Source organism: Mesoplodon mirus (assembly GCF_964341445.2).
Source record: "Mesoplodon mirus genome assembly, chromosome: 12".
NCBI lineage: Eukaryota > Metazoa > Chordata > Mammalia > Artiodactyla > Ziphiidae > Mesoplodon > Mesoplodon mirus.
Window position 1 is genome coordinate 104392764 of NC_138988.1, and position 27961 is coordinate 104420724.

A 27961-nucleotide genomic window follows, 5' to 3' on the forward strand; every position below is an offset into this window, starting at 1 on the left:
AACACACGTGGAATAAACCATGTGATGCTGCTCGAAGGGGCTCTTGGGTCCCACTGAGTTGTTCCACTTTGTCTGTCGGTCAAATGGCCTTTGAAAAGTTATCCCCCAACATATGATTTTAGTAAAAGGCACAGCCACCTGAATAATGCTCCCACATCTTTTATGAAATTCCACCAGAAGACAGTTCCATTACGTTGTGCAATGTTTCTTGTAAGGACCTACAAAATAAAATCCTCCCGGGATTTAAGTCTGGGAAAGAGTTGGTCTCACCCCTTTACAAATGTTTACTGAGCACCTGCTTTGCATTGATGATTTTACTTAATCCTCAGCAACGAGTAAGCTCAGGGGGATCTGAGGTCCAGGGGGGTTCAAGAAACTTGAACAAATTCTTGCAGCTGGCAAAGAGGTAGAACCAAGGTCTCAGGCCAGTACTGACAACTCCAAATCTCGCCTTCTTTCACAGGGGCCCCAGGACCACGGTCACAGAGGGGTCCAGGCAGGGGATTTGTGGAGGCCTAGGGCCTGTAGGCAGTGGCTGGACGCCAGAGCCTGGGTGGAAGGGGATGGAGGAGGGGAGCTTGTGCACAAGATGACCCTAATCTCACACTGACTAGTGGGCAGCACGGGGCCGGGGCCCCAGGACTTGCCTAGGGCATCCCTGCCAGGTGGGGATGGGGAACAGAGAGGGGATGGGGAGTCCCGGGAAGGGCGGGCACAGGAGCTGGGGTTTGGGTGCACCTGCAGAGGGCTCTGGAGTCTGTGCCCAGCTGGACTCCCTTCCTCACTGGGGTTTCTAAAGGCCTGTCCACAGTGACAGGACTGAGGATCTGGCTGTTGGGACCATCGTGAGCAGTGATCCAAAATCCTCTTGGGTCCTGGGTGAGTAGAAAAGCTGCAAAAAAATCAAAACAACTTTTTGAGGAAACTTCACACTGTTCTCCATAGTGGCTGTATCAATTTACATTCCCACCAACAGGGCAGGAGGGTTCCCTTTTCTCCACACCCTCTCCAGCATTTATTCCTTATAGACTTTTTGATGGTGGCCATTGAGAGATGTACTTTTAAACCCCATTCACCCACTTTGCTGCACTCCTTCCCCACTTCCAGTAGCCACCAATCTGTCTGTGTATCCAGGAGCTTGGTGTTCTTTCTTTGTTTTTGTTATTTTAGATTCCACACGTAAGTGAGATCATACAGTATTTGTCTTTCTCTGTCTAATTTACTTCACTTAGCATAATGCTCTCAAAGTCTGTCTTGTCACAGATAGCAGGATTTCCTTCTTTTATGGCTAAGTAATATTCTATTGTATATATATACCACATTTTCTTTATCCATTCATCCATCTTGTTTCCATGTCTTGGCTGTTATAAAAAATGCTGCAGTGAAGATAGGGGTGCAGATATCTTTTTGAGTCAGTAATTTCCTTTCCTTCAGATAAACACCCAGAAGTGGAATTGCTGGGTCATATGGTAGTTCTGTTTTTAATTTTTTTGAGGAACCTCCATACTGTTTTCTATAGTGGCTGCACCAACGTACATTCCCACCAACAGTGCACAATGATTCCCCTTACCCTGTATCGTTGCTAATACTTATTATTTCTTGTCTTTTTGATAATAGCCATTCTAAAGGTGTGAGGTGCTACATCACTGTGGTTTTGATTTGCATTGCCTGATGATTCGTGATGCTGAGCAACTTTGCATGTACCTATTGACCATCTGTATATCTTCTTTGGAAAAATGTCTATTGAGATCCTCTGCCCATTTCTTAATCAGACTGTTTGTATTTTTTTTTTTTTTGCAATTGAGTTGTGTAAGTTCTTCATACATTTTGAATATTAACCTCTTATGAATTATATGATTTTCAAATATTTTTTTCCATTCCATAGGTTGTCTTTTCATTTTGCTTGTGGTTTCTTTTGCTGTATGGAAACTTTTTAGTTTGATGTAGTCCCACTTGTTTATTTTTGGCTTTTGTTGCCTTTGCTTTTGGTGTCAGTTCCAAAAAATCATTGCCAAGAACAATGTCAAGGAGCTTACCACCTATGTTTTCTTCTAGGAGTTTTATAATTTCAGGGCTTAGGTTCAAGCCTTTAATCCATTTTAAGTTAATTTCTGGGTATGGTGTAATGTAGTGGTCCAGTTTCCCCAACACGATTTATTAAAGAGACTATCCTTTCCCTATTGTATATTCTTGGCTCCTTTGTTGTAAGGGAACCATATATCTGTGGGTTTATTCCTGGGCTCTCTATTCTGTCCATTGATCTATGTGTCTGCTTTTATGCCAATGTTATACAGTTTTGATTACCACAGCTTTGTAATATAGCTTGAAATCAGAAAGTGTGATGACTCCGGCTCTGTTCTTTCTCGGGATTTGTTTGGCTATTCAGTGTCTTTTGTGGTTCCATACAAATTTAGGATTGTTTGTTCTTTTTCTGGGAAAAAGTGCCATTGGGGTTTTGATAGGGATTGCATTGAATCTCTAGATTGCTGTGGGTAGTGTGGACATTTTAACCATATTAATTCTTCCAGTCCATGAGCGTGGAATGTGTTTTCATCATTTATGTGTCTTCTTCAGTTTCTTTTCTTTTTTTTTTGCAGTACGCGGGCCTCTCACTGCCTTGGCCTCTCCCACTGCGGAGCACAGGCTCCAGACGCGCAGGCCCAGTGGCCATGGCTCACGGGCCCAGCCGCTCCACGGCACATGGGATCCTCCCAGACCAGGGCACGAACCTGTGTCCCCTGCATCGGCAGGTGGACCCCCAACCACTGCGCCACCAGGGAAGCCCTTCAGTTTCTTTAATCAGTTATAGTTTTCAGTGGACAGGTCTTTCACCTCTTCGGTGACATTTATTCCTAGGTATTTTATTCTTTTTGATGCAATTGTAAATGGGACTGTTTTCTTACTTTCTCTTTCTGATAATCTGTTGTTAGTGTTTAGTTCCATTCAGGGACCTTGCTGAGGACTGTAGCTTGGGAGACGGCCTCTCAGAAGCTTCGAGGGAATTTTTCTGAAGAGGGAGGGGAGGAGATGTTTTCTAAACAATTTTTGGCTACAGGGAATGCATGCAGCAAGCACACATCTTGGTGAAAGATGAGCAAGTCACAAAGACCAGATATCTCGAGCTAGTGATTTTAGTGCTTTTCTCTGTGTGGGAAGATGCAGGAATCTGGGGTCATTACAATTCTTCCTGAGGTATGTGTCTGTCTAGGGGGCCAGTTTTCCAAAGCACAGAGTGCCCACCCCGTTTTCCTCCTGAGCCCCTCTCAGGGTGCACGGTGGTGGGTCGGCCAGGGGTGCAGTGTCTGACGATTTAACCCTTGTAGACTCGGTGGTGAGCAAGCTCTCTGTTCTTTGTTTGCACCCTTCTCCCTGCAGCCCGCGGTCCCTAGGCCCCAGCACTGGTCTGCAAACAAGCTCCCAGCTGCTCTTCCTAAAACTCCAAAGTGCTCACCTCCAACTTGGTTTAAACTCTGCCTGGCCTTCCAGGTGGCAGATCAAGGGGCCGCGTTGGTGTCAGCACATCTCTTGCAGGAAACCATGCAGACTCCCTTCTGGCCACGCCAGCCAGAAGATGCAGAGTCCTGGCTCCCTGGCAGCTTGTACTCACCTACCCGGCCTCACCTGGGGTCTGGACTCCAGGTCAGGACCTATGGCATCTCGTTTTCTTTTTCTTCCCCTTAAACATATAAGGAGAGTTCTACGTGTGCTCTTTATTCAGACTTCCCCATAAGTTTGTATTCTATGTCTGTGAGTCTGTTTCTCTTTTGTAACTAAGTTTGTGTCCTTTTTTAGATTCCACATGTAAGTGTGTCACCTGAAAAAATACGCACAACCTAAAAGTTGAGAGTTATGTTTTATTGGGCGGAAGTGTTTAGGACCTAAGCCCGGGAGGCAACATCTCAAGCAACCCTGGGAGGACCGCGCCGAGGCGGCGGTGGCGGGGTCACAGGTTGTACAGAAGTTCTGCAGCGAAGGGCAGGTACTCTGAACGTCAGAATATTATTGCGCATGAAAGGAAACCAGCTCCTCCCAAGGTAAGGAACGTAGCACTTTTCCACGTATGGGAGGAGGCAAGCGTCTGGGCTCGCTGAAATCATTCCTTTGATCTGCACCTCAGCTGTCTGGGGCCAGGATCCTGTGTTTTCACATCCGGAGTTTCCTCAGGGCTCACCAGCTCACCGCCTGGGGTGGCTGCATTTGCTGATGACTGTGACATTCCTTGTTTGGAATGATATGGCAGGAAATATTCCATTCCTCAAGTGATAGCATACGATATTCGTTTTTCTCTGTCAGACTTACGTCACTTAGTGTGATCATCTCTGCGTCCATCTGTGTTGCTGCAAATGATGCCAGTTCTCTTTAGTGGCACAGCGTGTTTATGACGTGGCAGTGCCGTGGCCTGCCACCCATGGGTCCTGTTTTCTGCTCTATTGAAATGAATGCCTTTTCAGATTTCTTGGGGCGGCTCCTGTTGTTTACACTTCCAACCCTCTCGAAAGCTTGACTTTACACATGGGAAGGGGGGAAAGAGAGTCATTCTGTCACCTCCTCCAGCCCTGCTGACATCCGTGTGACCTGGACGCACCCCAGAGGCACACTTGTGTGTGTGTGTGTGTGCACGCCTGTGTGTCATCCCCGCTACTGACCAGCACCCAGATGCTGGAAAGGATGGAGGCGAGGACGTGAGATGAAGGAAGAGAAAGGCAAGGAGAGACCAGACGTGGACAACCGCGAGGGACCGACAGCAGTTAAAACGTGAAGCTGAGATGGACGGGATCCTGCAGCTCAGCCCTTTACCTGTCGGACAGGACGATCTCACACGTACGTGCACATATGCACACACACGGGCACACGCACGCACACACCGGCCCAGATCTGTGCCTGCCTCACCCAGGTGGCAAGGCGTTCACGCTCAGGTAGGTCAGTGCACATTCTGTGTGTGTCTCTGTCATCTCTATGTTACCGAATCCTCTCCCTCTCTGGGTCTCTGTAGTTGCCGTCACACAGCTGGTGGGCCCAGTGCTTCCAATTTGAGTCTGCCTCTGGCCCCAGCCCTTTATTTCCTGAAGTGTCTTCCAGTGTAAAGTGGGGTGGGAGTTCCCAGGGCCCTCAGGCCAGCCGTCCAGGTGCTACAGCACCCTCTCCCCAACCCCGTGCGGGCCTCGCTCACCCTGAGCAGCCAGGGGCTCCAGAGAGGCTTACTGACCCGAGGGCACCGAGGAACTGACCGATTACTGGCGGGCACAGCCGTGCAAACAGTGCCGCCATTGTGCTCTCTTGGTTGACACTTACACACACTTTTGTAAAACTTAAAACAATTTGCACTGGTTTGGGCTGCTGTTATATATTTAGAGAGTGGCCTTTACACTTTATTTTTCTAATGTGAGACACTCCCTCTCAAACTATTTTAGGAGGAAGCTTAAAATAAAACATTGAACAGCGGAGATGCTCTGGTTGAAACAGTTGTGCCCCAGTCCCCGGTCGTACCCGTCCAGCTCTGCTTTCCTCCCATGCTGCCCCCAGAGATGCAGAAGGCCCTCCCCAGGCTTAAAGGAGCAGTTCCAAAACTGCAGTGCCAAGTGCCTTGCTGTCCACTGGGAAACTAGAAGAAAGATCAGATGATGATCCATCCGCTTATGAAAATGAATCTATAACAGTATGGCAGTTCCTCAAAAAATTAAACACAAAAGTACCATGTGGGTCACAGTTCCGCTTCTGGGTATGTTCCCAGAAGAATTAAAAGCAGGGTCTTAAAGAGATATCTGTGCACCCGTGTTCATAGCAGCATTAGTCACAAGCCAAGAGGTGGAAGCAACCCATGTGTCCTTCAAACGATGAGTGGGTAAACAAAATGTATTCTACACATACAATGGAAACTCATTCAGCCTTAAGATAAGGACAGTAAATCTGACACTGGCTGTAACATGCATGAACCTTGAGGACATGATGCCCAGTGAAATAAGCCGGTCACAAAAGGACAAATACTGTGTGATTCCACTTATGTTAGTACGTAGAGTAGTCAAATCCAGAGACAGAAAGTCAAGGCTGGTTTCCAGGGGCTGGGGAAAGGGAAATGGGGAGTATTTTTTTTTTATTTAATAAATTTATTTATTTATTTTTGGCTGCATTGGGTCTTTGTTGTTGCGCGCGGGCTTTCTCTAGTTGCGGCGAGTGGGGGCTCCTCCTCGTTGTGGTGTGCGGACTTCTCATTGCGGTGGCTTCTCGTTGCAGAGCATGGGCTCTAGGCGCATGGACTTCAGTAGTTGTGGCACGTGGGCTCAGTAGTTGTGGCATGTGGACTCTAGAGCACAGGCTCAGTAGTTGTGGCGCACGGGCTCTAAGGCGCAGGCTCAGTAGCTGAGGAGCACGGGCTTAGTTGCTCCGCGGCATGTGGGATCTTCCCGGACCGGGGCACGAACCCGTGTCCCCTGCATTGGCAGGCGGACTCTCAACCACTGCACCACCAGGGAAGTCCCGGGAGTTAGTTTTTAATGGGGACAGATTTTAAGTTTTGCAGGATGGAAAGAGTCCTGGAGAGGTTGGAGGTGATGGTTGCACAACAGCATGAATGTTCTTAACGCTACAGTGTCTCAAACTGTATACTTAAAATGGTTAAGATGATAAATTTTGTTACGTGTATTTTACCACAATCTAAAAAAATAAAAAATAAATGAACCTGTTATGATGATCCTTATCTCTGGCTGGAGTTTCCAGTAACTTTGTTTTGCTTACCTTCTAAGTTCCCAAACTGGAACATATATTTCTTACCTGGCTTTAAAACTATGAGCTAAAGGGCTTCCCTGGTGGCGCAGTGGTTGAGAGTCTGCCTGCCGATGCAGGGGACATGGGTTCGTGCTCAGGTCCGGGAAGATCCCACATGCCGCGGAGCGGCTGGGCCCGTGAGCCATGGCCGCTGAGCCTGCGCGTCCGGAGCCTGTGCTCCGCAACGGGAGAGGCCACGACAGTGAGAGGCCCGCGTACCACTAAAAAACAAACAAAAAACAAACAAAAAAACCCACTATGAGCTAAAAATATGTATCTGCATATAAAAAAGGATAAAATAATAGAGAACAATAGCTTGTAGGTTTATGGGATTATGGATGATTTGTTTCTTCATTTCCCAAAATGTCCTCAGAAGCGAGGTGACTCACGGAAACAGGAGGGCATTGATGAAATTCAATATTTCATCGAGTTGTAGCCCAGTCAGAAAAGCACCTACTCTTATTAAGTAAGGTTAATGGAAATAAACATTAGTGCTGGACTTACAGTGATTTGCTAAGCTTATAATAACCAAGAGTAAACTGTAATAACTTTTGAGTTAGTAACAGAGCTTCTTTCGGGGCACCTTCTCTCCTTTTCCTATTCTTCAGGGTACATACGGATGGGTCCTGCTGCTTCTTACCTGGGCACATGCATCAGAGCTGCCAGGAGAGTGCTGGTGGCTGGACCCCAATCAGCACCTCTAGAGGAAGCGCCCTCCCCAGGGTTGCAGATTGGAGCTTGTCTTTTGTCATCCCTGCCAGGCGCCCCCGGTGGCCACCCAGCCCAGTTTCAGCCACACGAGTAAAAAACGTATGTCTCTTTGGGGTCCCCCAGATTCAAAGTAAAGTTTGTCTTTTCCTTGTAGCCCCATTTCAGGTTGGCCTGGCTCAAACCTACCCTCCAGGTTTGGTGAAATCTGCCCAGCTGATGGCGTGGGGATGGAAATGTAGTTTTTATTTGCAGAGAGTTATATTTGTTATTTGTACAACACTGTTGATGATGATAATCCAGACACCAAAGTGAAGGCGAGCCAGCCGCTCGTGGGTTTTACGTCATGGTTCGGGCTTTGGAATCACCCGGCAGGTTCATTAGTGACATCTCCCCGCAGCTAAAGCAGGGTCACCCCTGTACCGCCCCCAGTGTGTGCTTATAGGGGTCCAGGAGATGAGCACGTACGGCGCCGGCACAGAGGAGTGCTGTAAGGGGAAGGGGGTCTCCAGTCACGGGTGTCCTGTTGCCCAGGGCCACCAGTCATGAGCCCAGGCAGCTAGGATTGGCTGCTTGTGAATGAACAGGTATATTAGTTTCCTGTAACAAATTACTGCAAACTTCCTGGCTGAAAACCACCAAAGTGTATTATCTTACAATCCTAGAGCTCAAACATTCAGAACAGCCTCCTTCTGGAGGCTCCAGGGGAGGAGAACCCATTTCCTTTTGCCTTTTCTGGTTTTTAGAGGCTGCTTGATTTACTCATGTCACTCTGACCTTTCCTTTTGTCCTCACGTCTCCTTCTCTGCCTCTGACCCTCCTGCTTCTCTCTCGTAAGGACTCCGTGACTATATCAAGCCCCCCAGACAATGCAGGACCGTCTCCCCCTCTCCAGATCCTTGACTTGACCACATCCGCAAAGACCCTCTTGCCACGTAAGGTGACCCAGTCACAGGTTTGGGGGATCAGGACGTGGACATCTTTGAGGGGCTCTTATTCTGCTAACCACACCCAGTGTCCACTGGCAGGGGTGCTGATGGCCAGGTCACCACAGCAAGACATGGCTCCAGACCTTCCTTGATGGTTCTCGGGATCACTGACTTGCCTGTGTGGCAGGCGAGTGGCACTTTTGCCATCAGTTTCTGAAGAATGCTGGGTAGAGAGGACAACTCAGGAAACTTGTTTTCCCTGCCCCTGAGTCTCTCCTCTGCCCTGGCCGTGGTCTTCCTGGGAACAAAAGAAGACAAGGCTGCCCAGATGGCCCAGAGGTGTGTGCCCGTCACATAGGAAGAACCAGGTACATTTTTTCCTGTGATTCCACAGGGCTGATCTTTTCACACCTTCACACCAGCTCCTGAGAGCCAGTGTGGCCTGCAGGTGGCAGGAGAGGCACTGTGGTGATGAAGAAAGGGCAGCCTTGGGTGGAAAACCGAGCTGTGGAGGACAGGGCATTTCCCAGTGTCACGGGAGAAATCAAGTCGCAAGTTACTTTCTCTGGACCAGAACCTCAATGTATTATATAGCAAAATTGCATCTCTGATAAGGAAGGTAAGAGTACAATTCTGTTTCACAAAAAGGCCAAGGATTTCAACCTTGTTTTATTTTAAACTTTGGCTAAAAGTGTACTTAAAACTGAAATGCAGCTGTCTAAGTGAACTTTTTGAAAAATGGGTCATTTTTTGTGTGTGATTATGCATAGTGAAAGAAGAACACAACACAAATGCGACCTTACATCTTCTGGAATTATTTAGGGGGAATATATTTCATTGCTCTGAAAGGTTATGTGACCTTATGTACAAAGGAAGTAGTGGATCGTACTTTAGGGAAGTGGTCCTTAGCGTCTTTCTGTTTCAGGTTTCTTTGATGATCTGGTGAAAGTGTCCTGGAATATTGCCATCTGTACAACGTTAATATAATTAATATATGATCAATATGATATATATAATTAATATGTAATATAATTAATAATAACAATAATATCAGGGGTGTGTGCACTCTCCCCTGAAGTACATCCATGGATCCCAATTGGGGTTCCTTGTGGCTCGCTGGAGGACTTAGTCTCTGGGCTGGTGTGGGATCAGGGAGTGTGGGATACAGGAACAACCTAAATTCTCATTCTAACTTGACACGTAATCACAGTCGGGTGTGGAGAACTTCTGTAAAATTGCTGGTGAAACATCTTCATTTTTATTCATGCTCTTTCCTGTATTCCCCGGGCCGTGGTAGATTCAATCCCGAAGACTTATTTTTTTTTCTCTCTCTCTGTCTCCTGCCATCAAGCTTTCCTGGCCTGAATAAGTCTGCTACACTGGGTCTCAGCTGGAGGCCACTGTCCCCCCCTTGAAGGCAAGTGGCAATCTCTGGAGTCATTTTTGGTTGTCATAATTCAGGGAAGTGCAACTGGCATCTAGTGGGCGGATGCTAAGCGGCCTGATCTCGCAGAGGCAGCAGTGAGTGGTGGCGTGAAGCAAGATCTTGATTCCCTGCCCAGGAATTGAACCTGGGGAGCCTGGATGAAAACCAGGAATCCTAGCCACCAGATCCCCTGGCTCTTGCCCCCAGTGAAAAAGGCATTTCTCACGGAGGTAAAAACTGCAAAAACAGGTACAGAGTTTATTATTAGAGACATAGCACAACAGGTGGGAGAGCTCACAGAAACAGTTTGTTTAGTTAAGACAGAAGCAGGACAGAGACGCACACCCGGAGAGGAAGGGTGTGGGTGTCCCCCACAGTGAGGAGGACCCCAGTAAAGAGGCGGCGAAGTCATTCACATAGGGCAGTTCTTCCGGGTCTCTGTTCACCTCTGGCCAATTACCTGGTTTCTTTTTCCACACTTGCCCGGCCCTAGGACCCTCCCCAGCATGCGTGCCCAACTTTTTTCCAAGATGGGATTTCAGCCCAGAGGCCTGTGGGACGGCCTTAGCATCACCTATTCCGGGGTGATGCCCCCCTCCTTTTTGACCCCCAAGGAGCCTTTCTGTGCATGTGCAGTGTCTCCCTTGCCCCAAGGATAGGAATTATGTGACCTGTTGATCTATTACTCAAACAAGGGTTAGCCCCTCTCTGCTCCTGCCACGACTGTTATCTTAAGGCGTCCACAGGAGACAAAGCCTGGCTGTTTACCCTGTTTCTGTTGTTACTTCCATTTTGGAGAGCAAACAGGAGGCTGATGGTAAACGTCTAAGCTGGAGCCCATCTATCTCCTGTCTCAGGAAATGCAAACAGATGGCCAGTTGTAAGTGTCCAGCCTGAAGCCCACTTTTTCTTGCCCCGTGAAATGTAAACAGGAGGCCACTGGTAAATGCCTAGCTTGGGGCCCATCTATCTCTCTGCCTCTGTCCTACGGTGCACAGGGCGGCCCCTTCAAGGAAGGGTCATCTGGCCCCAAATGTCAATAGTGCTGCTGTTGAGAAACGCTGAGCTGGACAACTAAATCAACCCCCTTTTCACGTAGGAATCCACCAAATCTTCAGTATGGAGATCTGTTTGGAGGTTGCTCTTTGGGGGATTAGTGGGCGATGCTCAAAGCCAGTGGTGGTATTTTCTGTTAACAAAGGTGGAGACGGTCACCAAGGTCCCCATCATTTCTCAATGAAGTTAACAAACGCAACATGCAGTGTTTTCTTAGAACTGCTGACTGGCTCTGTGAAGCAACTACATGGAGTTGCTGTCAGGAAGTAGTGTTCACACATTCCCGAAAAGGAAAACAAAAGAAGAGAAGAGAATGGAGTAATACTCTACTGCCTTAGTCATGTACTTAGAGATACACATCTGCAACTACAATTTTGAATTTTAATATTGTTTCTGAACTATGTCTTCTCTTTTTTTTAAATTGTTTCTGTCTCCCGGGTGTCAATCCCAATATGTCCATCCTCCTGCACCCAAACCTGCATCTCCCCCTTGACTTCCTGTCACCCCCCATGCTGTAGAAGGGCCACCCTGGATGCCCCCCAATCTTACCTCAGTTGTTGGGCAGGTTCCCTGCCCAGATGTCTTAAATGTGCCCCCTTCTGCGCTGCACTGCTGCCTGGGTTCAGAGTCTCACTGTATCTTCTCCACCATCATTTTAACTGCTTCCTAACTGGTCTCTCCAAGTCCAGCCTGGTCCTCTCCTGTGTCTCATAAATCCACACTCTGACAGAATAGTCTTTCTAAATAAAAATCTCTTCATGAAACTGAAGCTTTAAATCTGCATAGCTTCTGTGAAATTCCTTAGTCCAGAAAAACCCCTCCATAAGGCAATACTTGAAGTCACAACATTTTTGCCGTGGAATACATGGGGTGGAGCTGTTGTGAGATTAGCGAGCCGACGGAGGGCTCCCGGCCCTCTGACTGGTCAGCACTGCCAAGCATTCTTCTGCAGGACTCAGATACATCCTTCATCACGGCTCTTGGTGCCATCCCGTGGAGGTCACTTGCTCTGGGCTTGATCTCACTGGGGATGACACTGGGTCCTCTGGTTGGCTGGGTCTTCCTGGACAAGCACTGGTGATTCCAGGAATCTCCTGGTTAATTGATGTTCATTTTTGAACATCAGCTTGACCTTTCTTTCAATGTTGGGGAATATTGGGACGCGGGGAGCCTCCCGCCACCTTCTTGGTCACATGGCTCCTCCTTCCCTCCACCTCCTCTATCTTCTACGGAAGCTAAACTATTTGAAAGCAGGAGATGCGCAGAGGACGGGAGCCGACCGCCACGCACTTTATGTCGGAAACCGAGGAATCGCGGGGCGCTCATCTCTCGGTTTCAGTGTGTTGGGTTCCCTTCCTGATTTGGCCCAACTTACATGTCGAGGCTCCTTCCCTGCCACTGTTCTCTCCCCAAGCCTCTCCCTGAGAGGCACCCCCCAAAACCTCCAGGCCGTTCGCAGAGGATCTTCCTTCCTCCCTGTTCTCTTAAGTTACCGGGAAGCGCTTTCTTTCCGACTGAAGAGCTACAGCGTTTTTTGATAATCACATCCCCCCTGAGTCCTCTCAGTCATTTAACAAGTACATTTCAGACACTGTGGTTGATGCTATGGACACAAAAACGAGTCAAGGAGGGTTAAGCTGTCCTCAGGTTGGTCGTCTAGTGCGGAAGACCGAAGATTCTCCAGAAAGTCCCTCTGGAGTTAAGTGTCTGACGGGGATTTTCTTGGGGTATTTGGGTGTGGCTGCCACCATCTATTTTCTCGTAACATCTAGAAAGTACCTCTGAGCATGTCTCTCATCAGACTGTGAGCCACCTCAGGTCACAGGTCATGTCCTCAGCTGGGTGCCCAGCACCCAGCCAGGGGCCGGGCCCATGGGAGGGGCCGAGACTCCTCTGCTAATTGAGTTAACGAGTCTTCATTATGACACAACGCAGCCCGACTTGGGGAAGCACTCATGGAAGAAACGTGTTAAGAGGGGAAAAAAGGTTTTCAACGTTATGGAAACCTTTGCAGAACAGGGCCAGACTCAGTGTGTGTGCTTCGTAGGCTGCTGAGAAATCCTGTCTGAGGGCCCGCAGAGCTGTGATTTGCTAAGAGTACCTGTAAATGACACAGGAAAGGCTGCCAGTGTGATATGTCAGCCTCACTGGACATTACAAAGGAAAGAGGGACTGACCTTGGCTGTGGTCTCCCGGGGGCTGGTGCTGTGACCCAGTTACCGAGGCCTGTTTGTGTACGCTTGCCAGATTTTCAGGCCAGCAACACAATTCTGTTATTCCTCTTGGGCCTGTCAGATCATGAAACAGGTACTTTGAAAAACACTTAAACCCCCTCCTTTCTGTACAGTGCTGGAAAATTCTCGAAAAATGCTTCCTTTGGGGGGCCTTGTTTTTCCCTTATCTGGCAGGATCCTTAACATTCAACCGGACAGGGAAATACTTTTCAGATACAATCGTACTTTCTTAAGATAATGAGATGGGGAAGATTTTTTTTTTTTTTTTTTGTTTTGTTTTGTTTTGTTTTTTTGCGGTATGCGGGCCTCTCACTGCTGTGGCCTCCCCCGTTGCGGAGCACAGGCTCCGGACGCGCAGGCCCAGCGGCCATGGCCCACGGGCCCAGCCGCTCCGCGGCACATGGGATCCTCCCAGACCGGGGCACGAACCCGTATCCCCTGCATCGGCAGGCGGACTCTCAACCACTGCGCCACCAGGGAGGCCCGAGATGGGGAAGATTTTGATGGGAAAAATAAATAGCATTTCAAAATCTCTCTACTGTTAATCTATCGCTGAAAGGACTTCACATCCCCTATGTATCTTTTATTGGGAGGAGTGGGAGAAAAACTGAAAAGCGTTTTCATATTGAGAGCTCTGTTTTTTTGTCCTTGGTTAAATCCATCTTCTATCCCTGGGGATAGTATCTGGATGGGAGGGAAGGTTCCTCGGGTCTTGGCGCACAGAGGCTGCCCGCAACTGTGTTAGAGGAGAGAAAAAGGCAGAGAGCTGAGAAGGAGAGAGGAAGCTTGCAGGAGGGGCTGCAGGCTCCAGGGCAAACTGGCTCAACAAAACCGGAGCAGGTGGGAGTGTGGGCCGGGGAGGATGCCCGACCCGTGTTTGCTGGTTCCGGGTGTAAGTGAGCTCACCGTGGCTGACTTGAGGTTACCACATGTTTTAACGGCTGGCTTGCAGGAGCCAGGTCCAGCTCATCACTGCACAGGGTGCTGCAGCGGGCCTGCCGATTTCCCTGCCTCTCCTCCTGGGATCAGAGGCACTTCCCTTATGCGAGCACGGATGAGATCTGCCAAGGCTGTTTAGGAGAGGCTGGGACTAGAGCTAGTGTCCAAGCAGTTGTCACTGGGAGAAGTGCTCACCTGGACTCCAGCTGGCAGGAGAGGCCCAGAAGGAAGGTCCTCTGGGAATGGCCTGGGAGGTCTGGGGGGCAGGGGCGGGGGTGTCTCAAGGAGGGAACTGGGGAGAGCAGAGTGGCAGGGAAGGAGCCTCGAAATACAAGTAGAAGCCCCCTCTCTCCTTTCTTCCTTCCTCGTGGACGCGTAGAACAAGGCAGGGCTCCCAGACTGCTGGACGCTAACTCGCGGGCAGGCGGTTAGTTGGTGTGTGTGGGCAAACAGGGATGCCAGGAGCTGCACCCCGTCCTTCCTGTTCCGGGGATCCCCGATGCCCTTCTCTTCCTCAGTCAGAGTCCTGAGCTGTGACCTTCGTCTGTCCTCTGTCAGACCATCCTCTGACTCACCGTAATGTGTATGACACGAATATAGATACAGCAATTGGCTATGAGAACTCTTGAAATTAAAAAGCATTTTAAATGGGTTTAGGGCAAATCGTTCTTTTTAAAATCTTTTTTAAATCTTTTACTCTTGTGTCCATAGGTCAGGGAAACCCCCAGAATTTGGGAAGAGTCTTGGTGTATTTATACAAAGAAAAAGAAGTCTGTGGATTGTCTTGAACCAGAACTCAGTGCCTAAGCGCTCTGGGGCATGGGGGTGAGGAGTGGGGTGAGGGTAATAGGTGTGTGTGTAGGCTTACCTAACGTTAGAGTTTTCCTTCCCAGATTAAAGCTGGAGGAGAGTTATGCCTTGGAGTCTTTTCTCTGCAGTTCAAGAATGAGTGGTGTGTTTGAGAAGGCCAAGGCCGACTTTCCTGGAATGTTCACTACGAAGCATCACCCAAGGTTGCACAGAGCGCTCAGCACCGGTGCTCAGCTTCCCTCTCTCCATCAGGCGCCGCAAAACCAGCAGCGTTTCGTTCTGCGGCAGGTTCTCTTCTCCGGAAAGAGGTACACTTGCTATCCACACGCCTTCCCCTCTGCCGACCTTTTACCTTAACTGAAATCAGTGATCCAATGAGTGCAGCGATTGCAACGGCAAAAAAAGTGTGTGCTCAGTGGTTTTTGAATGTTTGGGTTGAGCAGCCCACAGCCGCAGCCGCTGGGAGTAGCCGAGGTGTCAGAGGTGTGACGGGAGAGGCTGAAAAGGTTGTGTTTGTCTTGCAGCATTTGGGGCACCCCTGAGTGGTCCTGCCCTCCCCACATACCCCGGGACGGCTCCCCTCCCAGGCTGTGCCCGCCGTTTTGTGGGCGTCCTTGGGGAGCCTCGGTGGTCCATAGGAGCTTATTACAAATGCAGAGTCTGGGCCTCACCCTCAACCTAATACACTTTGATGAGATGCCCAGTGAATCACACGCACATCAAAGTCTGGGAAGTACTGTCATGAAGGAAGAAGCATTGTCTTCCCCTTGGCTGAAGGCCTGAGCCTCTCTGGGCGTTAGCTGCTTGTAAAGACTGTTTCCCCTGCCCCTAGTGTTGAGGCCTGCTTCAGACTGTCCTTGGAATTTGTGAAATATCCACACCTATACTTTATGGGCTGTTCCTCAAATTTGTAAAGTGTCCTCAGTAGGGAACAGCTATGGCTTCACATTGTCTGAAAGGCAGTGGCTGCCTTCACAGTGCTGGGGGGACAGGTCCCCCACTGGGAGGCAGGGGAGGGGGGCTGGGCTGGAACCGGCCCCTGCTTTAGCAGGATGATGGGGAAGAATGGATAAGTAATGCCGTTTACTTTCCCTTCATAATCTGACATTTCTCCCCAGTTCCTTCCCTGTGCTTCTTCATGGCTCAGCTTCCCCTTTCTGTAGACACATGGAGCCAAGTAAGTAAGCAGAGGGTGAGCTGCTTAATCTTATTTACATGTGATGTATTTGTTGTCTTTCATGTCCTGTAGGACTTTAAAAAAAATATATATATATATATATAACACTTTATGCCACTTTTAAATGAACCATTGAGAATTCATGTCATGCTGGGTCCTGTAATCACAGGTTTTCTAGCTCAACTTTTTGTCCAAGACCTATGGAGAAAGGGAAAGATGGGAACTAGAACCACGTGACTGGAATATAAGCCATGATTTTAAAGCATTGTTACTGTGTGATAACTGACATACATTCAAAACACTGAAACCTTGAAGTTTGTAACCCCTTCATATTCTGGAATGATGCTGGAATCAGAAGACAGGAGTGATATCTAAAAGGATAATATGCAAAGCGATATTTTAGCCTTGTGCATGATTTTATGTTTTCAATGTACTACGTTGGAATGATGCTGGAATCAGGAGAAGACAGGAGTGATACCTAAAAGGATAATATGCAAAGTGATATTTTAGACTTGTGCATGATTTTATGTTTTCAATGTACTACATACGTATAGAACTGTTCAAGTTGTTATTTCCAATATTTATATTAGAAAAATTATATAGACACTATAATCTTAACCAGCTTTTTAAATAACACTTGTACTTACTGTATTGTAATAAATTTCACTTTTAACATAAAAAAAGAAAGAAAGAAAGAAAGAAAGATATCATCCTGTCAACATGCTTCCGGTGGCTGGGGCCTCTGGCCACCGGCCTGGGGTGAAGCTGACACAGGAGGGATGGGAGGAGTGTGGGCCCTGATGACCCTGAACCACTGAGACCCACTGGAAGCCTGCCCCCCTCGGAGGCCCCGGCCGAGCCCCTCTGGCCGAGCCCCTCTGACTCCGTATCTGTTCTGCCGCTCGGCTTACACGCCGCCACCACAGCCGAAGCCCGGCGGTGGGCAAGGGCTCGGACCCCAGGGGCTCTGGCCCCTGCAAGTGGGCTCGGGTCCGCTGATGAGCGGCGGGCCCTGGCGGAGTCCTCCGTCCTGGCTGAATCGGCCCCGCTGGAAAGAGCCCCAGGCCCTCCGCACCTACTGCAGGAGCGCGCCTCTGCACCTGTGTCCGCTTCCTGGAAGTGGAAGAACCCAGGGGTCCGGGTCCTCTTCGCCCCTCTGCACGCGCCCCGGTGTCCCTTCTCACTGGACACAGAGCCACTGGCAGCCGCGCTTTCCCTTTCAGAACCTCGCCTGCCTCTGCCTCTGCCCCCGTCCCCGTCCCCGCCCCCGTCCCAGCGGTCGGGGTCCCAGCGGAACTGTGCGTCCCGGCGGCGCGGGGCTGTGCGGGGCGCGGCCGGGGGCGGGGTTGGAGCCCCGGCCCCGCCCGCCCGTTCCCCCGGGCCGCGCCCCGGGAAGTCCTGGGCGGTGGGCGGCACTGGACGGGGCAACAGTCGGGTCTGCGCCTCGGGCGGTCGGGGTCCCGCGGAGCAGAGGCGGCAGGTGGGCCCGCGCGCACGTGGGGGCGCCTCCCGCAGAGCGCGGGGCGGGCGGGGCGGCCTGTTTACCGGAGCGCTGGCTGTGCGGCTCGGGCCGGGGCGCGCGTCCGGGCGCAGGGTGGGAACTCAGACGCCGCCTGAGGCCGTGATGCTTGCGTGGAGAGGGAAGGGTGAGCGCCGTTAACCGGAGTCGGGCAAACGGTGCTTTCGGAGGCTCACACGTGGCTTGGAGGGGAGGGGCTGCAGGGGTTCCGGAGGCCGGGGCAGGAGGCTGGGTCGTTTAGGGCAAGTGCGCTTTGAGCTGATCCCAAGGGCCGTGGGCGGGTTAAGAGCTGCGTGGAGGGCCAGGACGCCGCCTTCCTCTGCGCAGAGCGTATGTGGGGACCCGTCCTGTCCTGAGGCTCTCAGCCTGCGGCGCGGAGGCAGCAGGCAAGGCTTGGTGACGCGTGTGATGGATGAAGGGGGCCTGAGGCCAGCGGTTGGGTGAGAGAGGGTCTCCTTTCCAAGGTGGGCCGGAGAAATGGGGGCTGGGGGACGCTGGCCGTGCCTCGTTCCGCTTCAGATGTGCCCCCAGTTTCAGACGACCTGCCCACCAGCGCGAACACCGCCGACCTCCCTGCTTCACAGACACAGCCTCCCTGTTCTCGCTGGCTGCACCCCGTCACCCCGACTGTCCTCTCCTGGACCCCCGCTTCCTCCTTGCCTTTCCACTCCGGTGTCCCCCAGGCACTGGATTTCCCCTGTCATGCTCAGTCTACTCTGGAGGCTTTGGGTGGGAGGAATGAGGGAAGCTGCCACATCCGTGTTTTGAGCCAAAAACAAAAAAATGGAACAAAACAATGCACATTGTCTCGGCCCCACTTCCAGTGTACAGGAGTCACCTGAGGTCTGGAGAACAGGAAGGCCAGGCTCTGAGCTGGGTTCTGGGTTATGGGATAATGGTTGGCCGTAGGGAGCCGAGGGCCGTCCCCAGACTGAGCAGCCACTGTAGGTGAAAGTTCTTTGCCTCGCAGCCCATTTTATACCCGTTTCCAGCCTGTCTGGATACAATTCCGCCTCTCATACATTTTTCAAGTATCAGCTGGCAAATGGGGAGACCATGGCCTGAGTCATAACTGAAAATCTCACGAGGAGTCTTCATAAATATATGAAAGAATAGACGTGGTAGGCTTCCCTGGTGGCGCAGTGGTTGAGAGTCTGCCTGCCGATGCAGGGAACACGGGTTCGTGCCCCGGTCCGGGAGGATCCCACATGCCGCGGAGCGGCTGGGCCCGTGAGCCATGGCTGCTGAGCCTGCGCGTCCGGAGCCTGTGCTCCACAACGGGAGAGGCCACAGCGGTGAGAGGCCCGCGTACCGCAAAAGAATAAATAAATAAAATGGACGTGGCGTACGGGGACCAGGCAGAGCACCGACCAGTTTGTCATCTGGGGTTTCCTGCCCTTCCTCCTCCCTGACCGTGTCCTCCTCTTCATATGGGAAAGGATTGGACTTCACTGCTCCCGGGAGGGGTGTGTGTGTGTGTGTGTGTGTGTGCGCGCGCGCGCACACACACTACTGCACCTGTGAGTGATTTCTGTTGATTTTCCCAAGGCTCTCAAGCTGGCTTGACCTGCTACCAGTACCACCCTTAATTACCTTAACGTTGGACTTAGTTTTTGGATGGAGAGCAACAGTAAATGGATCTGCCTCCATAAACTATTTTTGAGCTTTAAGATGAAGAAAAAAGTGCAATTCTAAAATTGCCATGTGTTAGGTCAACAGCATTCAGGGGTTATTGAGGTGGCCTCCTTTCTCTTCACTCTCTGGCTCCAGACCCAGCATCATGGACGCTCTTTCTGAAGCAAATGGCACTTTTGCCCTCCGCCTTTTAAAGATACTGTGTCAAGATGACCCTTCACGCAACGTGTTTTATTCTCCTGTGAGCATCTCCTCTGCCCTGGCCATGGTCTTCCTGGGGGCAAAAGGAGACACTGCTGCCCAGGTGGCCCAGGTGAGCCTGGAGAAGGGACTCTCTTCCGTGGTTATGTTCTGTCACCCCACTTCAGACCTCCTTCTCCAGAACTGCCCGAAGGAAGATGGCATGGACGCCTGGTGCACACGCATGCTGTCTCGGGAGCTGGGGCTTCCTGGGGAACCAGAAGCAAAGGGCAGGGCTGAGGTCTCCTTCACTGAGATCTTTTTGGGGAAAAGTTTTTCCAGTTGATAACCTGAATATGGCTATCAGAATTTTGTCCTAGCACTTTATCTGTGTTTAGGATATGATACCGAAATTGTTTGAAATCTCAGCAGCTAAGATCTATCTCATTTTTAGAGTCAAAGACTTTGTAACTATAATTATTCACTGGTAAGAAAGGTAGGTTAATATCTGTTTCAAGTCAGTGGTATACCAACATGCCTTCCAGCTGAGTTAGGGGATAAGCAGAAGTATGCAAAGAGGGTGAAAAGGCATGTGCTTATTACGTGTACAGACTGCATAGGTGCTAGTTAGCTTAGTTTAACAAATATTCAGTAACATCAAAATGAGCCTGTCCCTGTCCCCAGGGGATTTTATAGAGCAGGCAAGAGACACGTGCCCAAGAGGAAACCAGAAGGCTGGTGTTATGGTGGAGCTCCCACCCTGCACACAAGCCCCTTCACCGTTGGGGTGCCTTTCTGTTTCAGTATGGTAATCATTTCCCAGATCATGTATGACGACGGGGTGAAGGTTTCAGTGTAGAGGGGTGTTCTTTATTCTTGATGAACTTTCCTATGTTCTAGGCCAGCCAATGAACCCTTATAGGAGCTTCATATGGGAGCCCCCAGGTTGTCTGGTTACTTTACGAGGTGTGACACGGAGCGGTCCTCACCCTCCCGTGCTCAACGGGAAAATAACAGGCGCTCAGTGTGCGAAATGCAGGTTGCTGCTTTTGTCACATCAAGGGAAGTGCTTTCGAAGAGCGAGCTTTGACTCTGTGTAAGCTGGCAGACCCTGAAAGCGCTGTCTTTCCCACTGTGATTTTTAATGCTTTTAACTACATCCTTTTTTGGGGGGTAAATTTTAGAGGTAAGTTTGCCTCCATTTAGGGCACACTTAAACTCCCCTTGGGATGCAGGGAGCTTTTCTGAACCATTCTTGTCCTCTTCTTTCTTTCCTGTGATTCATCTTCAAACAAGAGAGATCCACTGAGGCAGAAAAGCCACCTCTTTTACCCACGTGTTCTGTTTTCTCTCTCCCCACCTATCTCTCTGTATCTTCCCCCTACCGCCACACGGTGTTGCTTCTCTGGTATGTATTAAATCTGCACGTAAAATAAAAATAATGCCCTTTTAAAGGAACATTTTGTGAAGTATTTGGGAAAAAATTTTGCTCACAATTTTTGTTGAGACTGAAGAGCAATGTTGATAATTTTTAAATTATTTTTCTTAACAGGTGCTTTCTTTAAATACAGAGAAAGACATTCACGAGGATTTCCGGGCACTTCTCACTGAGCTGAACAAGCCTGGCACACAGTACATACTCAGAACGGCCAACAGGCTCTTTGGAGAGAAGACCTGTGAATTCCTCTCTGTAAGTTGAATCAACAGAACAATAAAAGTTGCAATCAAAATGTAGAGTCTGAGAGCAAGACTTCAGAGAACCGAAACTTATGAACCTTATTTTAAAAACTTATCATTCCCTAACTATGCCTTGAACTATTTAAAATGTGACTACTTCTAAAATTCATTTATCCATTTCTGGTTATTCATGGCTTAGTACTTACCTATTTATAAACACTGATCTTTTAATATCTAGCAAACTAGGATGATCACTCTTAAGGGATATCTGGTCTTTTTAATATAAAGTATGCAGTGTTCAGAGCTTTTGGAACCTTGCTGCCATTTTATTTAGGAATACAGCCTCACTGACCACTTTCCTCCAAAGATCTTTCAGGAATCCTGTCTTCGGTTCTACCACACTGAGCTGGAGCAGCTCTCCTTTGCCAAAGCTGCAGAGCCGTCCAGGAAACAGATAAACGCTTGGGTCTCAAAAAAGACTGAAGGTCAGAATTACACGTTATCCCCGCTCCCGCCTTCTCCTCCTCCTCCCCGGCTCCCTGCCCCTCTGATGTCACTAGTCTTTCGTGGTCAGCGCCGGGTTGGCTGGGCCTCATGGCATATCTGAACCTTCATGGACTCCCAGAGGTTCTGATCAGATGCTGGGATTTTCAACAACAGAGACTTCATTTTGTCCATTCACCCAGGACCAGAGTGACTGATACGAAAAGAAACTCGTAGGCCAGGTTTCCAGTTTAATAACTCACCGCAAAACATGCTTTCACTTGGCCGGTGATGTTCACGTGTTGGTGAATCCAGCACCTCTGTAGGAAGGAAATTGATGGTCTGATCGTACGCTTGGGCTCCTCCGTCTAGAGTCCACGCAGACCTCCATCACATTACGCTTACTTATCCTCCTGCTTCTTTCATGTCTTTTGCCTGCACTACCATCCTTAGATGTGAAAAACCTAGACTTGTAGGCCAGCTGCAAACCCTCTCTTGGGGCTGATGGATTCTGCAGACTGAAATCACTGTTTGGTGGGGAGTGGGGCCTTACTCGTTTCTGTCTCAGAGGGTGGCGTGTTCTGGTCTTGGCCCCCATGACCCCTGTGTGATGTTGGACCCACGCAGCCCCCTCTGCACCAACTGCATTTAGTACCACTAGGAACGATGCTATTTCCGTTAATAAGCGGCAGCCGTTTATTAACAAGTAAAGAACAAGAGGTTGTCTTTCCTTGAAGACTTAGCAGTCACTCCCCTGTTCCTCTGGCGGCAGTGAATTACAGGGATGCTCTTAGTTCATTGAAAAGGTACGACTTGAGCTCCAGGGGAAGAAGGGAGTACCTTTCACTTACCACCTGACCTTTTCTGAGAATGTCTGGAGGATCAAATAGTGAAATCTTTTCTGGAGGCTTCCAGAAGTTCATCAGTGCACTCACGCTGTCCATTGCTGGTGATTTCCCCTTTGAGCCATTCGTTGTGGGCATTTGACCACATGAGATGACTGTAGCCTCTCCAGCCCATCCCTCATTTCCTGTTTGTCTTGTTCTCCCACCTGGAGCAGAGTTTTCCTTGAGTGACAGGGGGAGTGGTTCATGTCACTGACTTTGCAGATGTCCCGAAGTACCGGTGATAATAAATACCACCCGCATGTGTGATTTCTGTATATACCAATCCAAACTCAGCAAATCTGAAAAAAGAATGTTTGGTCCTAGACTCATCATCAAGGATGTTCCAATAAGCCTTATCATGGTTGATTCATCATGCTTTGTATTCTCTACTTTTCCCTGAAGGTAAAATTCCAGAGTTGTTGCCGGGTAACTCAATTGATGCACAGACCAGGCTGGTTCTCATCAACACAGTCTACTTCAAAGGAAGGTGGAATGAGCAATTCAACAAAACGTACACAAGGGAGATGCCGTTCAGAGTAAACCGGGTGGGGAGACTTTTGAACATGCTGAGAATTGGATGAAGAAATTGAATGGAAAAATTAACTTTGTAAAAATAGAAATGATTGGTTAAAAATAATTTGAAACTTAACATTTCTGAATGAAATTTTAAACTCAGTAGATAAGAACTGAAGGTATAAAAAACACTTGCTGCCGGTACTTTTTTGCATTTTATGACTGCTTCTACTGCCTTGATAATTTCTTATCCAGTCATTGCTGTATGAATGTGTCCATCATACATTCATTTCTGGAAACTCAAGGTTTTCTGTTAAGCCCAAATTGCTCAGATAGAAAGCAAAAAAAAATTTAAAAAACATTTTTTAAACAGCCCACAGGTGTTAAGGAAGTGTGTGATATGTGTGTGACGGGGGGAGGGGACACAGGGAGAGAACATGAAAACGTGTTTCTTGAATCAGGTATTTAAAAACTGTGAATAAATATAGACTTGATTTGCTGTTAATTAATTTCTCATTATAAATTCAGTATTTATAGCTTTCTAATATTAAAACTGACAAAGACCTGAGTCTTGACATTGAGGTGTAACTTCGATTTAGGCAGGCATTAAAATAGTTTGCCAAACCCCTCAGCCCCTAAAGCAAAACACGATTTTAATGCAATTAGGAAATGTATAGGAGTAAAACCCTTTTCTTAGAATAAGGTGTACTTTAAATAATCAGCCTTCTAATTGCAAAGGGGGGAGGGGGAGAACAAGTTTTCCGGCATGGATTTTAGAAACTATCTTAATTTTTATAATAGGTGACCTGTGTCAACTTTTTTAAATGAATTTAATCAGTGTAGTATTTCAGTTAACTTCTGCGTGCATGTAGCATTTCTGTGTTTAAAAAAGTTATTTCCTCAACTTAGCATATCAGAATTGAGACAATTGGACTTAAGTCATAATTGGACTTAATTGGACTTAATGCACTTAAGTGCATGAAGACCCCTGTGGCTCTTGACACTTGCTGCCACCCTGCTTTCTGAGCCTGTGCATCCATCTACATTCCGGACCACATTGCTGTGAAACTACAGGTTTCATCCCACTTTATCATAAAACCTTTTTCTAATTAAATAGGAATAATTTTCTATTTAATTCATTTGATTATACTGTTTGGTTCGGTATATTTGCTGGGCATATCTTAACTGTGGCAGATCTGACTTCCTTTTCTGGAAAATGCAGAGCATCACATTTATTTTGCTGAAGGAAACATCTCCTTTCCCAGGCTGGCAGCTGTCTGCTGACGGCAGATGCCTTGTGATGGGAACAGGAAGATGCTGGTGGACAGTTTGTAAATATTAACTAGGGCACAAACCCTGTTTCCATCCCGGGTGCTGCAAACACTCTGGAGTCATGCTGCCTCCTTCAGGAATCTGTTTTTAATTCCGGGCTCGTGTGTTTACTCCCGTCAGAAGGAGCAAAGGCCGGTGCAGATGATGTTTCAGGAAGGAACGTTTAGACTCGCCCACATAGAGGAGGTGCAGGCCCAGGTCCTCGAGCTGCCCTACGCGGGTGAGGAGATGAGCATGCTCGTCTTGCTCCCTGACGACCACGTGGCTCTGAGCTCGGTGAGTTGAACCCTGCAACACCCTCGTGTCCTTCCTTCTAGGCTAGAAGTCAAGCCCCTCCTCCACCTTTGGGGTGCACCTTTCAGGCTGGGACGTGGGCAGCCAGGCAGCAGGCAGTGTTCAGGCTCTTGGGCTCTGGATGCAACGGTTATTCAAGACCTACTTGTCCCATTATCGCCACGTGACCTCGTCACTTCACTCATCCCGGCCTTTGTCTTCTCACATGGGGACAAGGCTAACATCTGCCTGATAGCCTAATTACAAGGATAAAATGGGGGTAGTTCAGGAAACAAGCACAGCACACTGGTCCATGATAAGCCCTGTGTAAATGTGATCCACTGTTACTACCGTAATCATTGTTATGAGCATTATATTTTCATGTCTCTGTTCAGAACCTGAGACGGGGAATGACCTCACACGGGGGCAGGGGACGAGGCAGGAGCCTCACTCAGGAGGGGCAGAGCCAGAAACTCCCAAGATGACTCTCCCCAGCCGCCTTGCTGCTTCTGACGTGGATCCCTAGGCTGAGAGCCGACCGCTGCCCAGTAGATTCTAGCCGGGCGCTGGGTGGCAGGCAGCGTCCCCATGTCCTGTGGGCCGGGCCGCTGTGAGCCAAGCTGCAGCCATGGGCCTCTCCCCGTGAGGTCTCTTCTCCAGGAAGCACACAGGCCCCACCTCGCGGGGGAGATCTCCCTTCGGGGCGGGCTACACCGAGAGCCCTTTCTTTCCCATCTCTTCTAAGCAGCAATGTCTTGTTGCCTTCAAAACTAATCAAAGTTCAAAGCAAAGAAAGCAGAGTCAGCTGGGCCTTGAGAATTGTCAGGATAAAGTTTGTCTCCTGCAAGCTGTGGGCGAGGAGAGAGCAGCCAGGGTCCGGTGGCTCTGGGCTGCCTGGGCACCTCCCCGCCAGCCCCCGGCTTGGAAGGAAGCCGAGTGTGAACTAGTGCTAGTATGAGATCTCACACCTGTCCTGGCACATGACGGGGACGCTGGTCCTTCTGCGAGGGGAGAGAGCGTCGGGGGTGCCTGACATGTGCCGAAGTAGGAATCACAAAGTGGAATTCTGGTCTTTCAGGTGGAAAAACATCTCACTTTTGAGAAATTCCTCGCCTGGACCCACCCAGACTGCATGAAAAGCACAGAAGTGGAAGTTTTCCTCCCGAGATTTGAACTGGAAGAGGCTTATGACCTGGGGCCTGTGCTGCAGGGCCTGGGGGTGGTTGACGCCTTCCAGCAGGGCAGGGCTGACTTCTCGGCCATGTCAGCTGACAGCGACCTGTGTCTGTCCAGGTTTGCTCACAAGAGCTTGGTGGAGGTGAACGAGGAAGGCACGGAGGCCGCGGCCGCTTTGGCCGTGACAGTGGTGGAGTGTTGCATGGAGTCTGGACCCAGGTTCTGTGCCGACCACCCCTTTCTCTTCTTCATCAGGCACAACAAAGCCGGCAGCATTCTCTTCTGCGGCAGGCTTTCCTCCCCGTAGGGGATGCACTCCCCGTGCGTGGGAGCTTTTCCCTCTCTGGGTCCCCACATCCCACTCCACGGCGCCCGGAGGATGGGCCTGGGCAGGTCCCCACCGGCTGAACGATCCGCCGGCACAATCCCTCGCTTCTTCCCTTGCCGACCACTTGTTTGTGCTACTTAACCAGGATCGCGGGACCGGAGACCTTGACGATTCCCTGCTGTATTTGAGATGCAGCCCAAACCCCACAGGACGGCAGGCAAAGTGCTCCTCTGTGGCCCCAGACTTCCTTCCCACTCATTCCACGTACCATCCTCTCGAGTTACGCTGTGTTCTCAACTCTGGTCACATGCTTGCCTTAGGCCATTTCAGTAGTAATAGAAGCTACTCGCTATCGCTACCATTTTATAGATTTCCTGGTGCTTGTGCTTTTTAGGAACTTTCTTTAATGCTCATTTTAATTTTATCTCTCTTTAACATTCATTGGTCACCACGAATGTTCCAAATACTGCATCAGGCGCTGGGGCCGCAAAGGGGTGGAGTCACGGTCCTCTGACACCTGACTGCTAGTGCCCATGCCGGAATTAGGCAGCTTTGAGGACAGCCAGGCCGGACTAGGTGATGCCCTTAAACTTACCATGTGACCCCTTGTAGGGATCACACCTTTCTTCGTGTTACTGTATTTCTGTGCCTCAAACTCTAACAGTAAAAATTCCATTCAACCCTTAAAGCTCATTTCCAATGTCTTCTTCGAGAAATGCTTCCTTTTCTGCGTAACCAGACGTGCGTCTTTGAACTCTCACTGCACCGAGGGAGGGCACGTCTCTTACGGTAGTTGCGTTTTCCAGCTAGATTTTAAGTTCATCAGGGGTTGGGACTGTGTTTTACACATCAGTGTGTCACTTATTGTGCACTGGTAAGCAGTTTGATCTTTGATAAGCTCTGTGACTTAAAAAAAAAAAAACGGATTAGAAATCAGCGATTTTATTGGTTTTTTTTTTAAGAATTCTTTTTATCGAGGTGAAATTCACATAACATAAAATCACCATTTTAAAGTGAACAATGCATTGGCCTTTAACAATGTTGTGCAACCACCACGGTGATCTAGTTCCAAAAATATTTTATCACCCCAATGGAAAACCCTGTACCTAAGCAGTTACTCCCCATTCCCTCCCCCTCCCACCCCCCGGCAGACACCAACCTGCTTTCCATCTCCATGGATGTACCTGTGCTGGTAATTTCATACAAGTTGAGTAGTATAATGTATGTCCTTTTGTGTCTGGCTTCTTTCGCCTCGCATAATGTGCTCAAGGTTCATCCATGTTGTAGCAGGTGTCAGCACTTCATCCTTTTTTGTGATTGAATAATATTGCATTGTATGGATAGAGCACATTTTGTTTATCCAACCATCCATTGATGGACATTTGGTTTGTTTTCACCCTTCGGCTATTTGTGAGTAATCCTGCTATGAATGTGCATGTACGTGTATTTATTGGAATACTTGTTTTTCATTCTTTTGGGTACAATACCTAGGAGGAAATTGCTGGGTCATATGGTAATTCTATGTTTAACTTTTTGAGAAACCACCAAACTTCTTTCCACAGTGGCTGCTTTCCACTGGCACTGTATAAGGGTTCCAATTTCTCCATAGCCTTGCCAATACTTGTTATTTTCTTTCTTTTAAAAAAAAATTATGGCCATCCCAGTGAGTGGGAAGTGATATGTAGTTTTCATTTGTATTTCCCTACCGACTAATAATGTTGAGCATCTTTTCACGGGCTTACTGACCATTTGTATATATCTTCTTTGGAGAAAAGTTTGTTCAAGTCCTTTGTTCATTTTTTCACTGGGTTGTTTGTCTTTTTGTTGTCAAGGTAAGAGTTCTTTATATATTCTGGATACTAGACCCTTATCAGATATGTGACTTGCAAGTATTCTCTCCCATTCTTTAGGTTATAT

At 48.9% G+C, this 27961-nt stretch overlaps 1 protein-coding gene across 3 annotated transcripts; it reads left to right on the forward strand.

Moving 5' to 3' along the window:
- Nucleotides 1-16878: 16878 nt before the first annotated feature.
- Nucleotides 16879-26732, forward strand: SERPINB9 (serpin family B member 9). 3 transcript variants are annotated; one of them, XM_082637663.1, is made up of 8 exons: nt 16879-17521; nt 17888-18000; nt 19331-19508; nt 20928-21065; nt 21420-21537; nt 22825-22967; nt 24388-24543; nt 25619-26732. In XM_082637663.1, the coding sequence occupies exons 2-8, from the start codon at nt 17969-17971 to the stop codon at nt 26021-26023; spliced, it is 1170 nt and encodes a 389-aa protein (XP_082493789.1). In that variant the 5' UTR covers nt 16879-17521; nt 17888-17968; the 3' UTR covers nt 26024-26732. The 3 variants fall into 3 exon arrangements, with proteins under 3 accessions (XP_082493789.1, XP_082493790.1, XP_082493788.1); XM_082637664.1 differs by having other exon boundaries at nt 17888-17946; XM_082637662.1 differs by lacking the exon at nt 17888-18000 and having other exon boundaries at nt 16904-17521.
- Nucleotides 26733-27961: the final 1229 nt, after the last annotated feature.

Excerpts from the sequence above, each read along its gene's own strand:
- SERPINB9 (XM_082637662.1), top strand. The coding sequence starts at position 17,040 with ATGAGCGGCGGGCCCTGGCGGAGTCCTCCGTCCTGGCTGAATCGGCCC. Across the intron at positions 19,509-20,927 it reads CTGCTGCCCAGGTGGCCCAG|GTGCTTTCTTTAAATACAGA; the intron begins GTGAGCCTGGAG and ends TTTTCTTAACAG. Across the intron at positions 22,968-24,387 it reads TGCCGTTCAGAGTAAACCGG|AAGGAGCAAAGGCCGGTGCA; the intron begins GTGGGGAGACTT and ends TACTCCCGTCAG.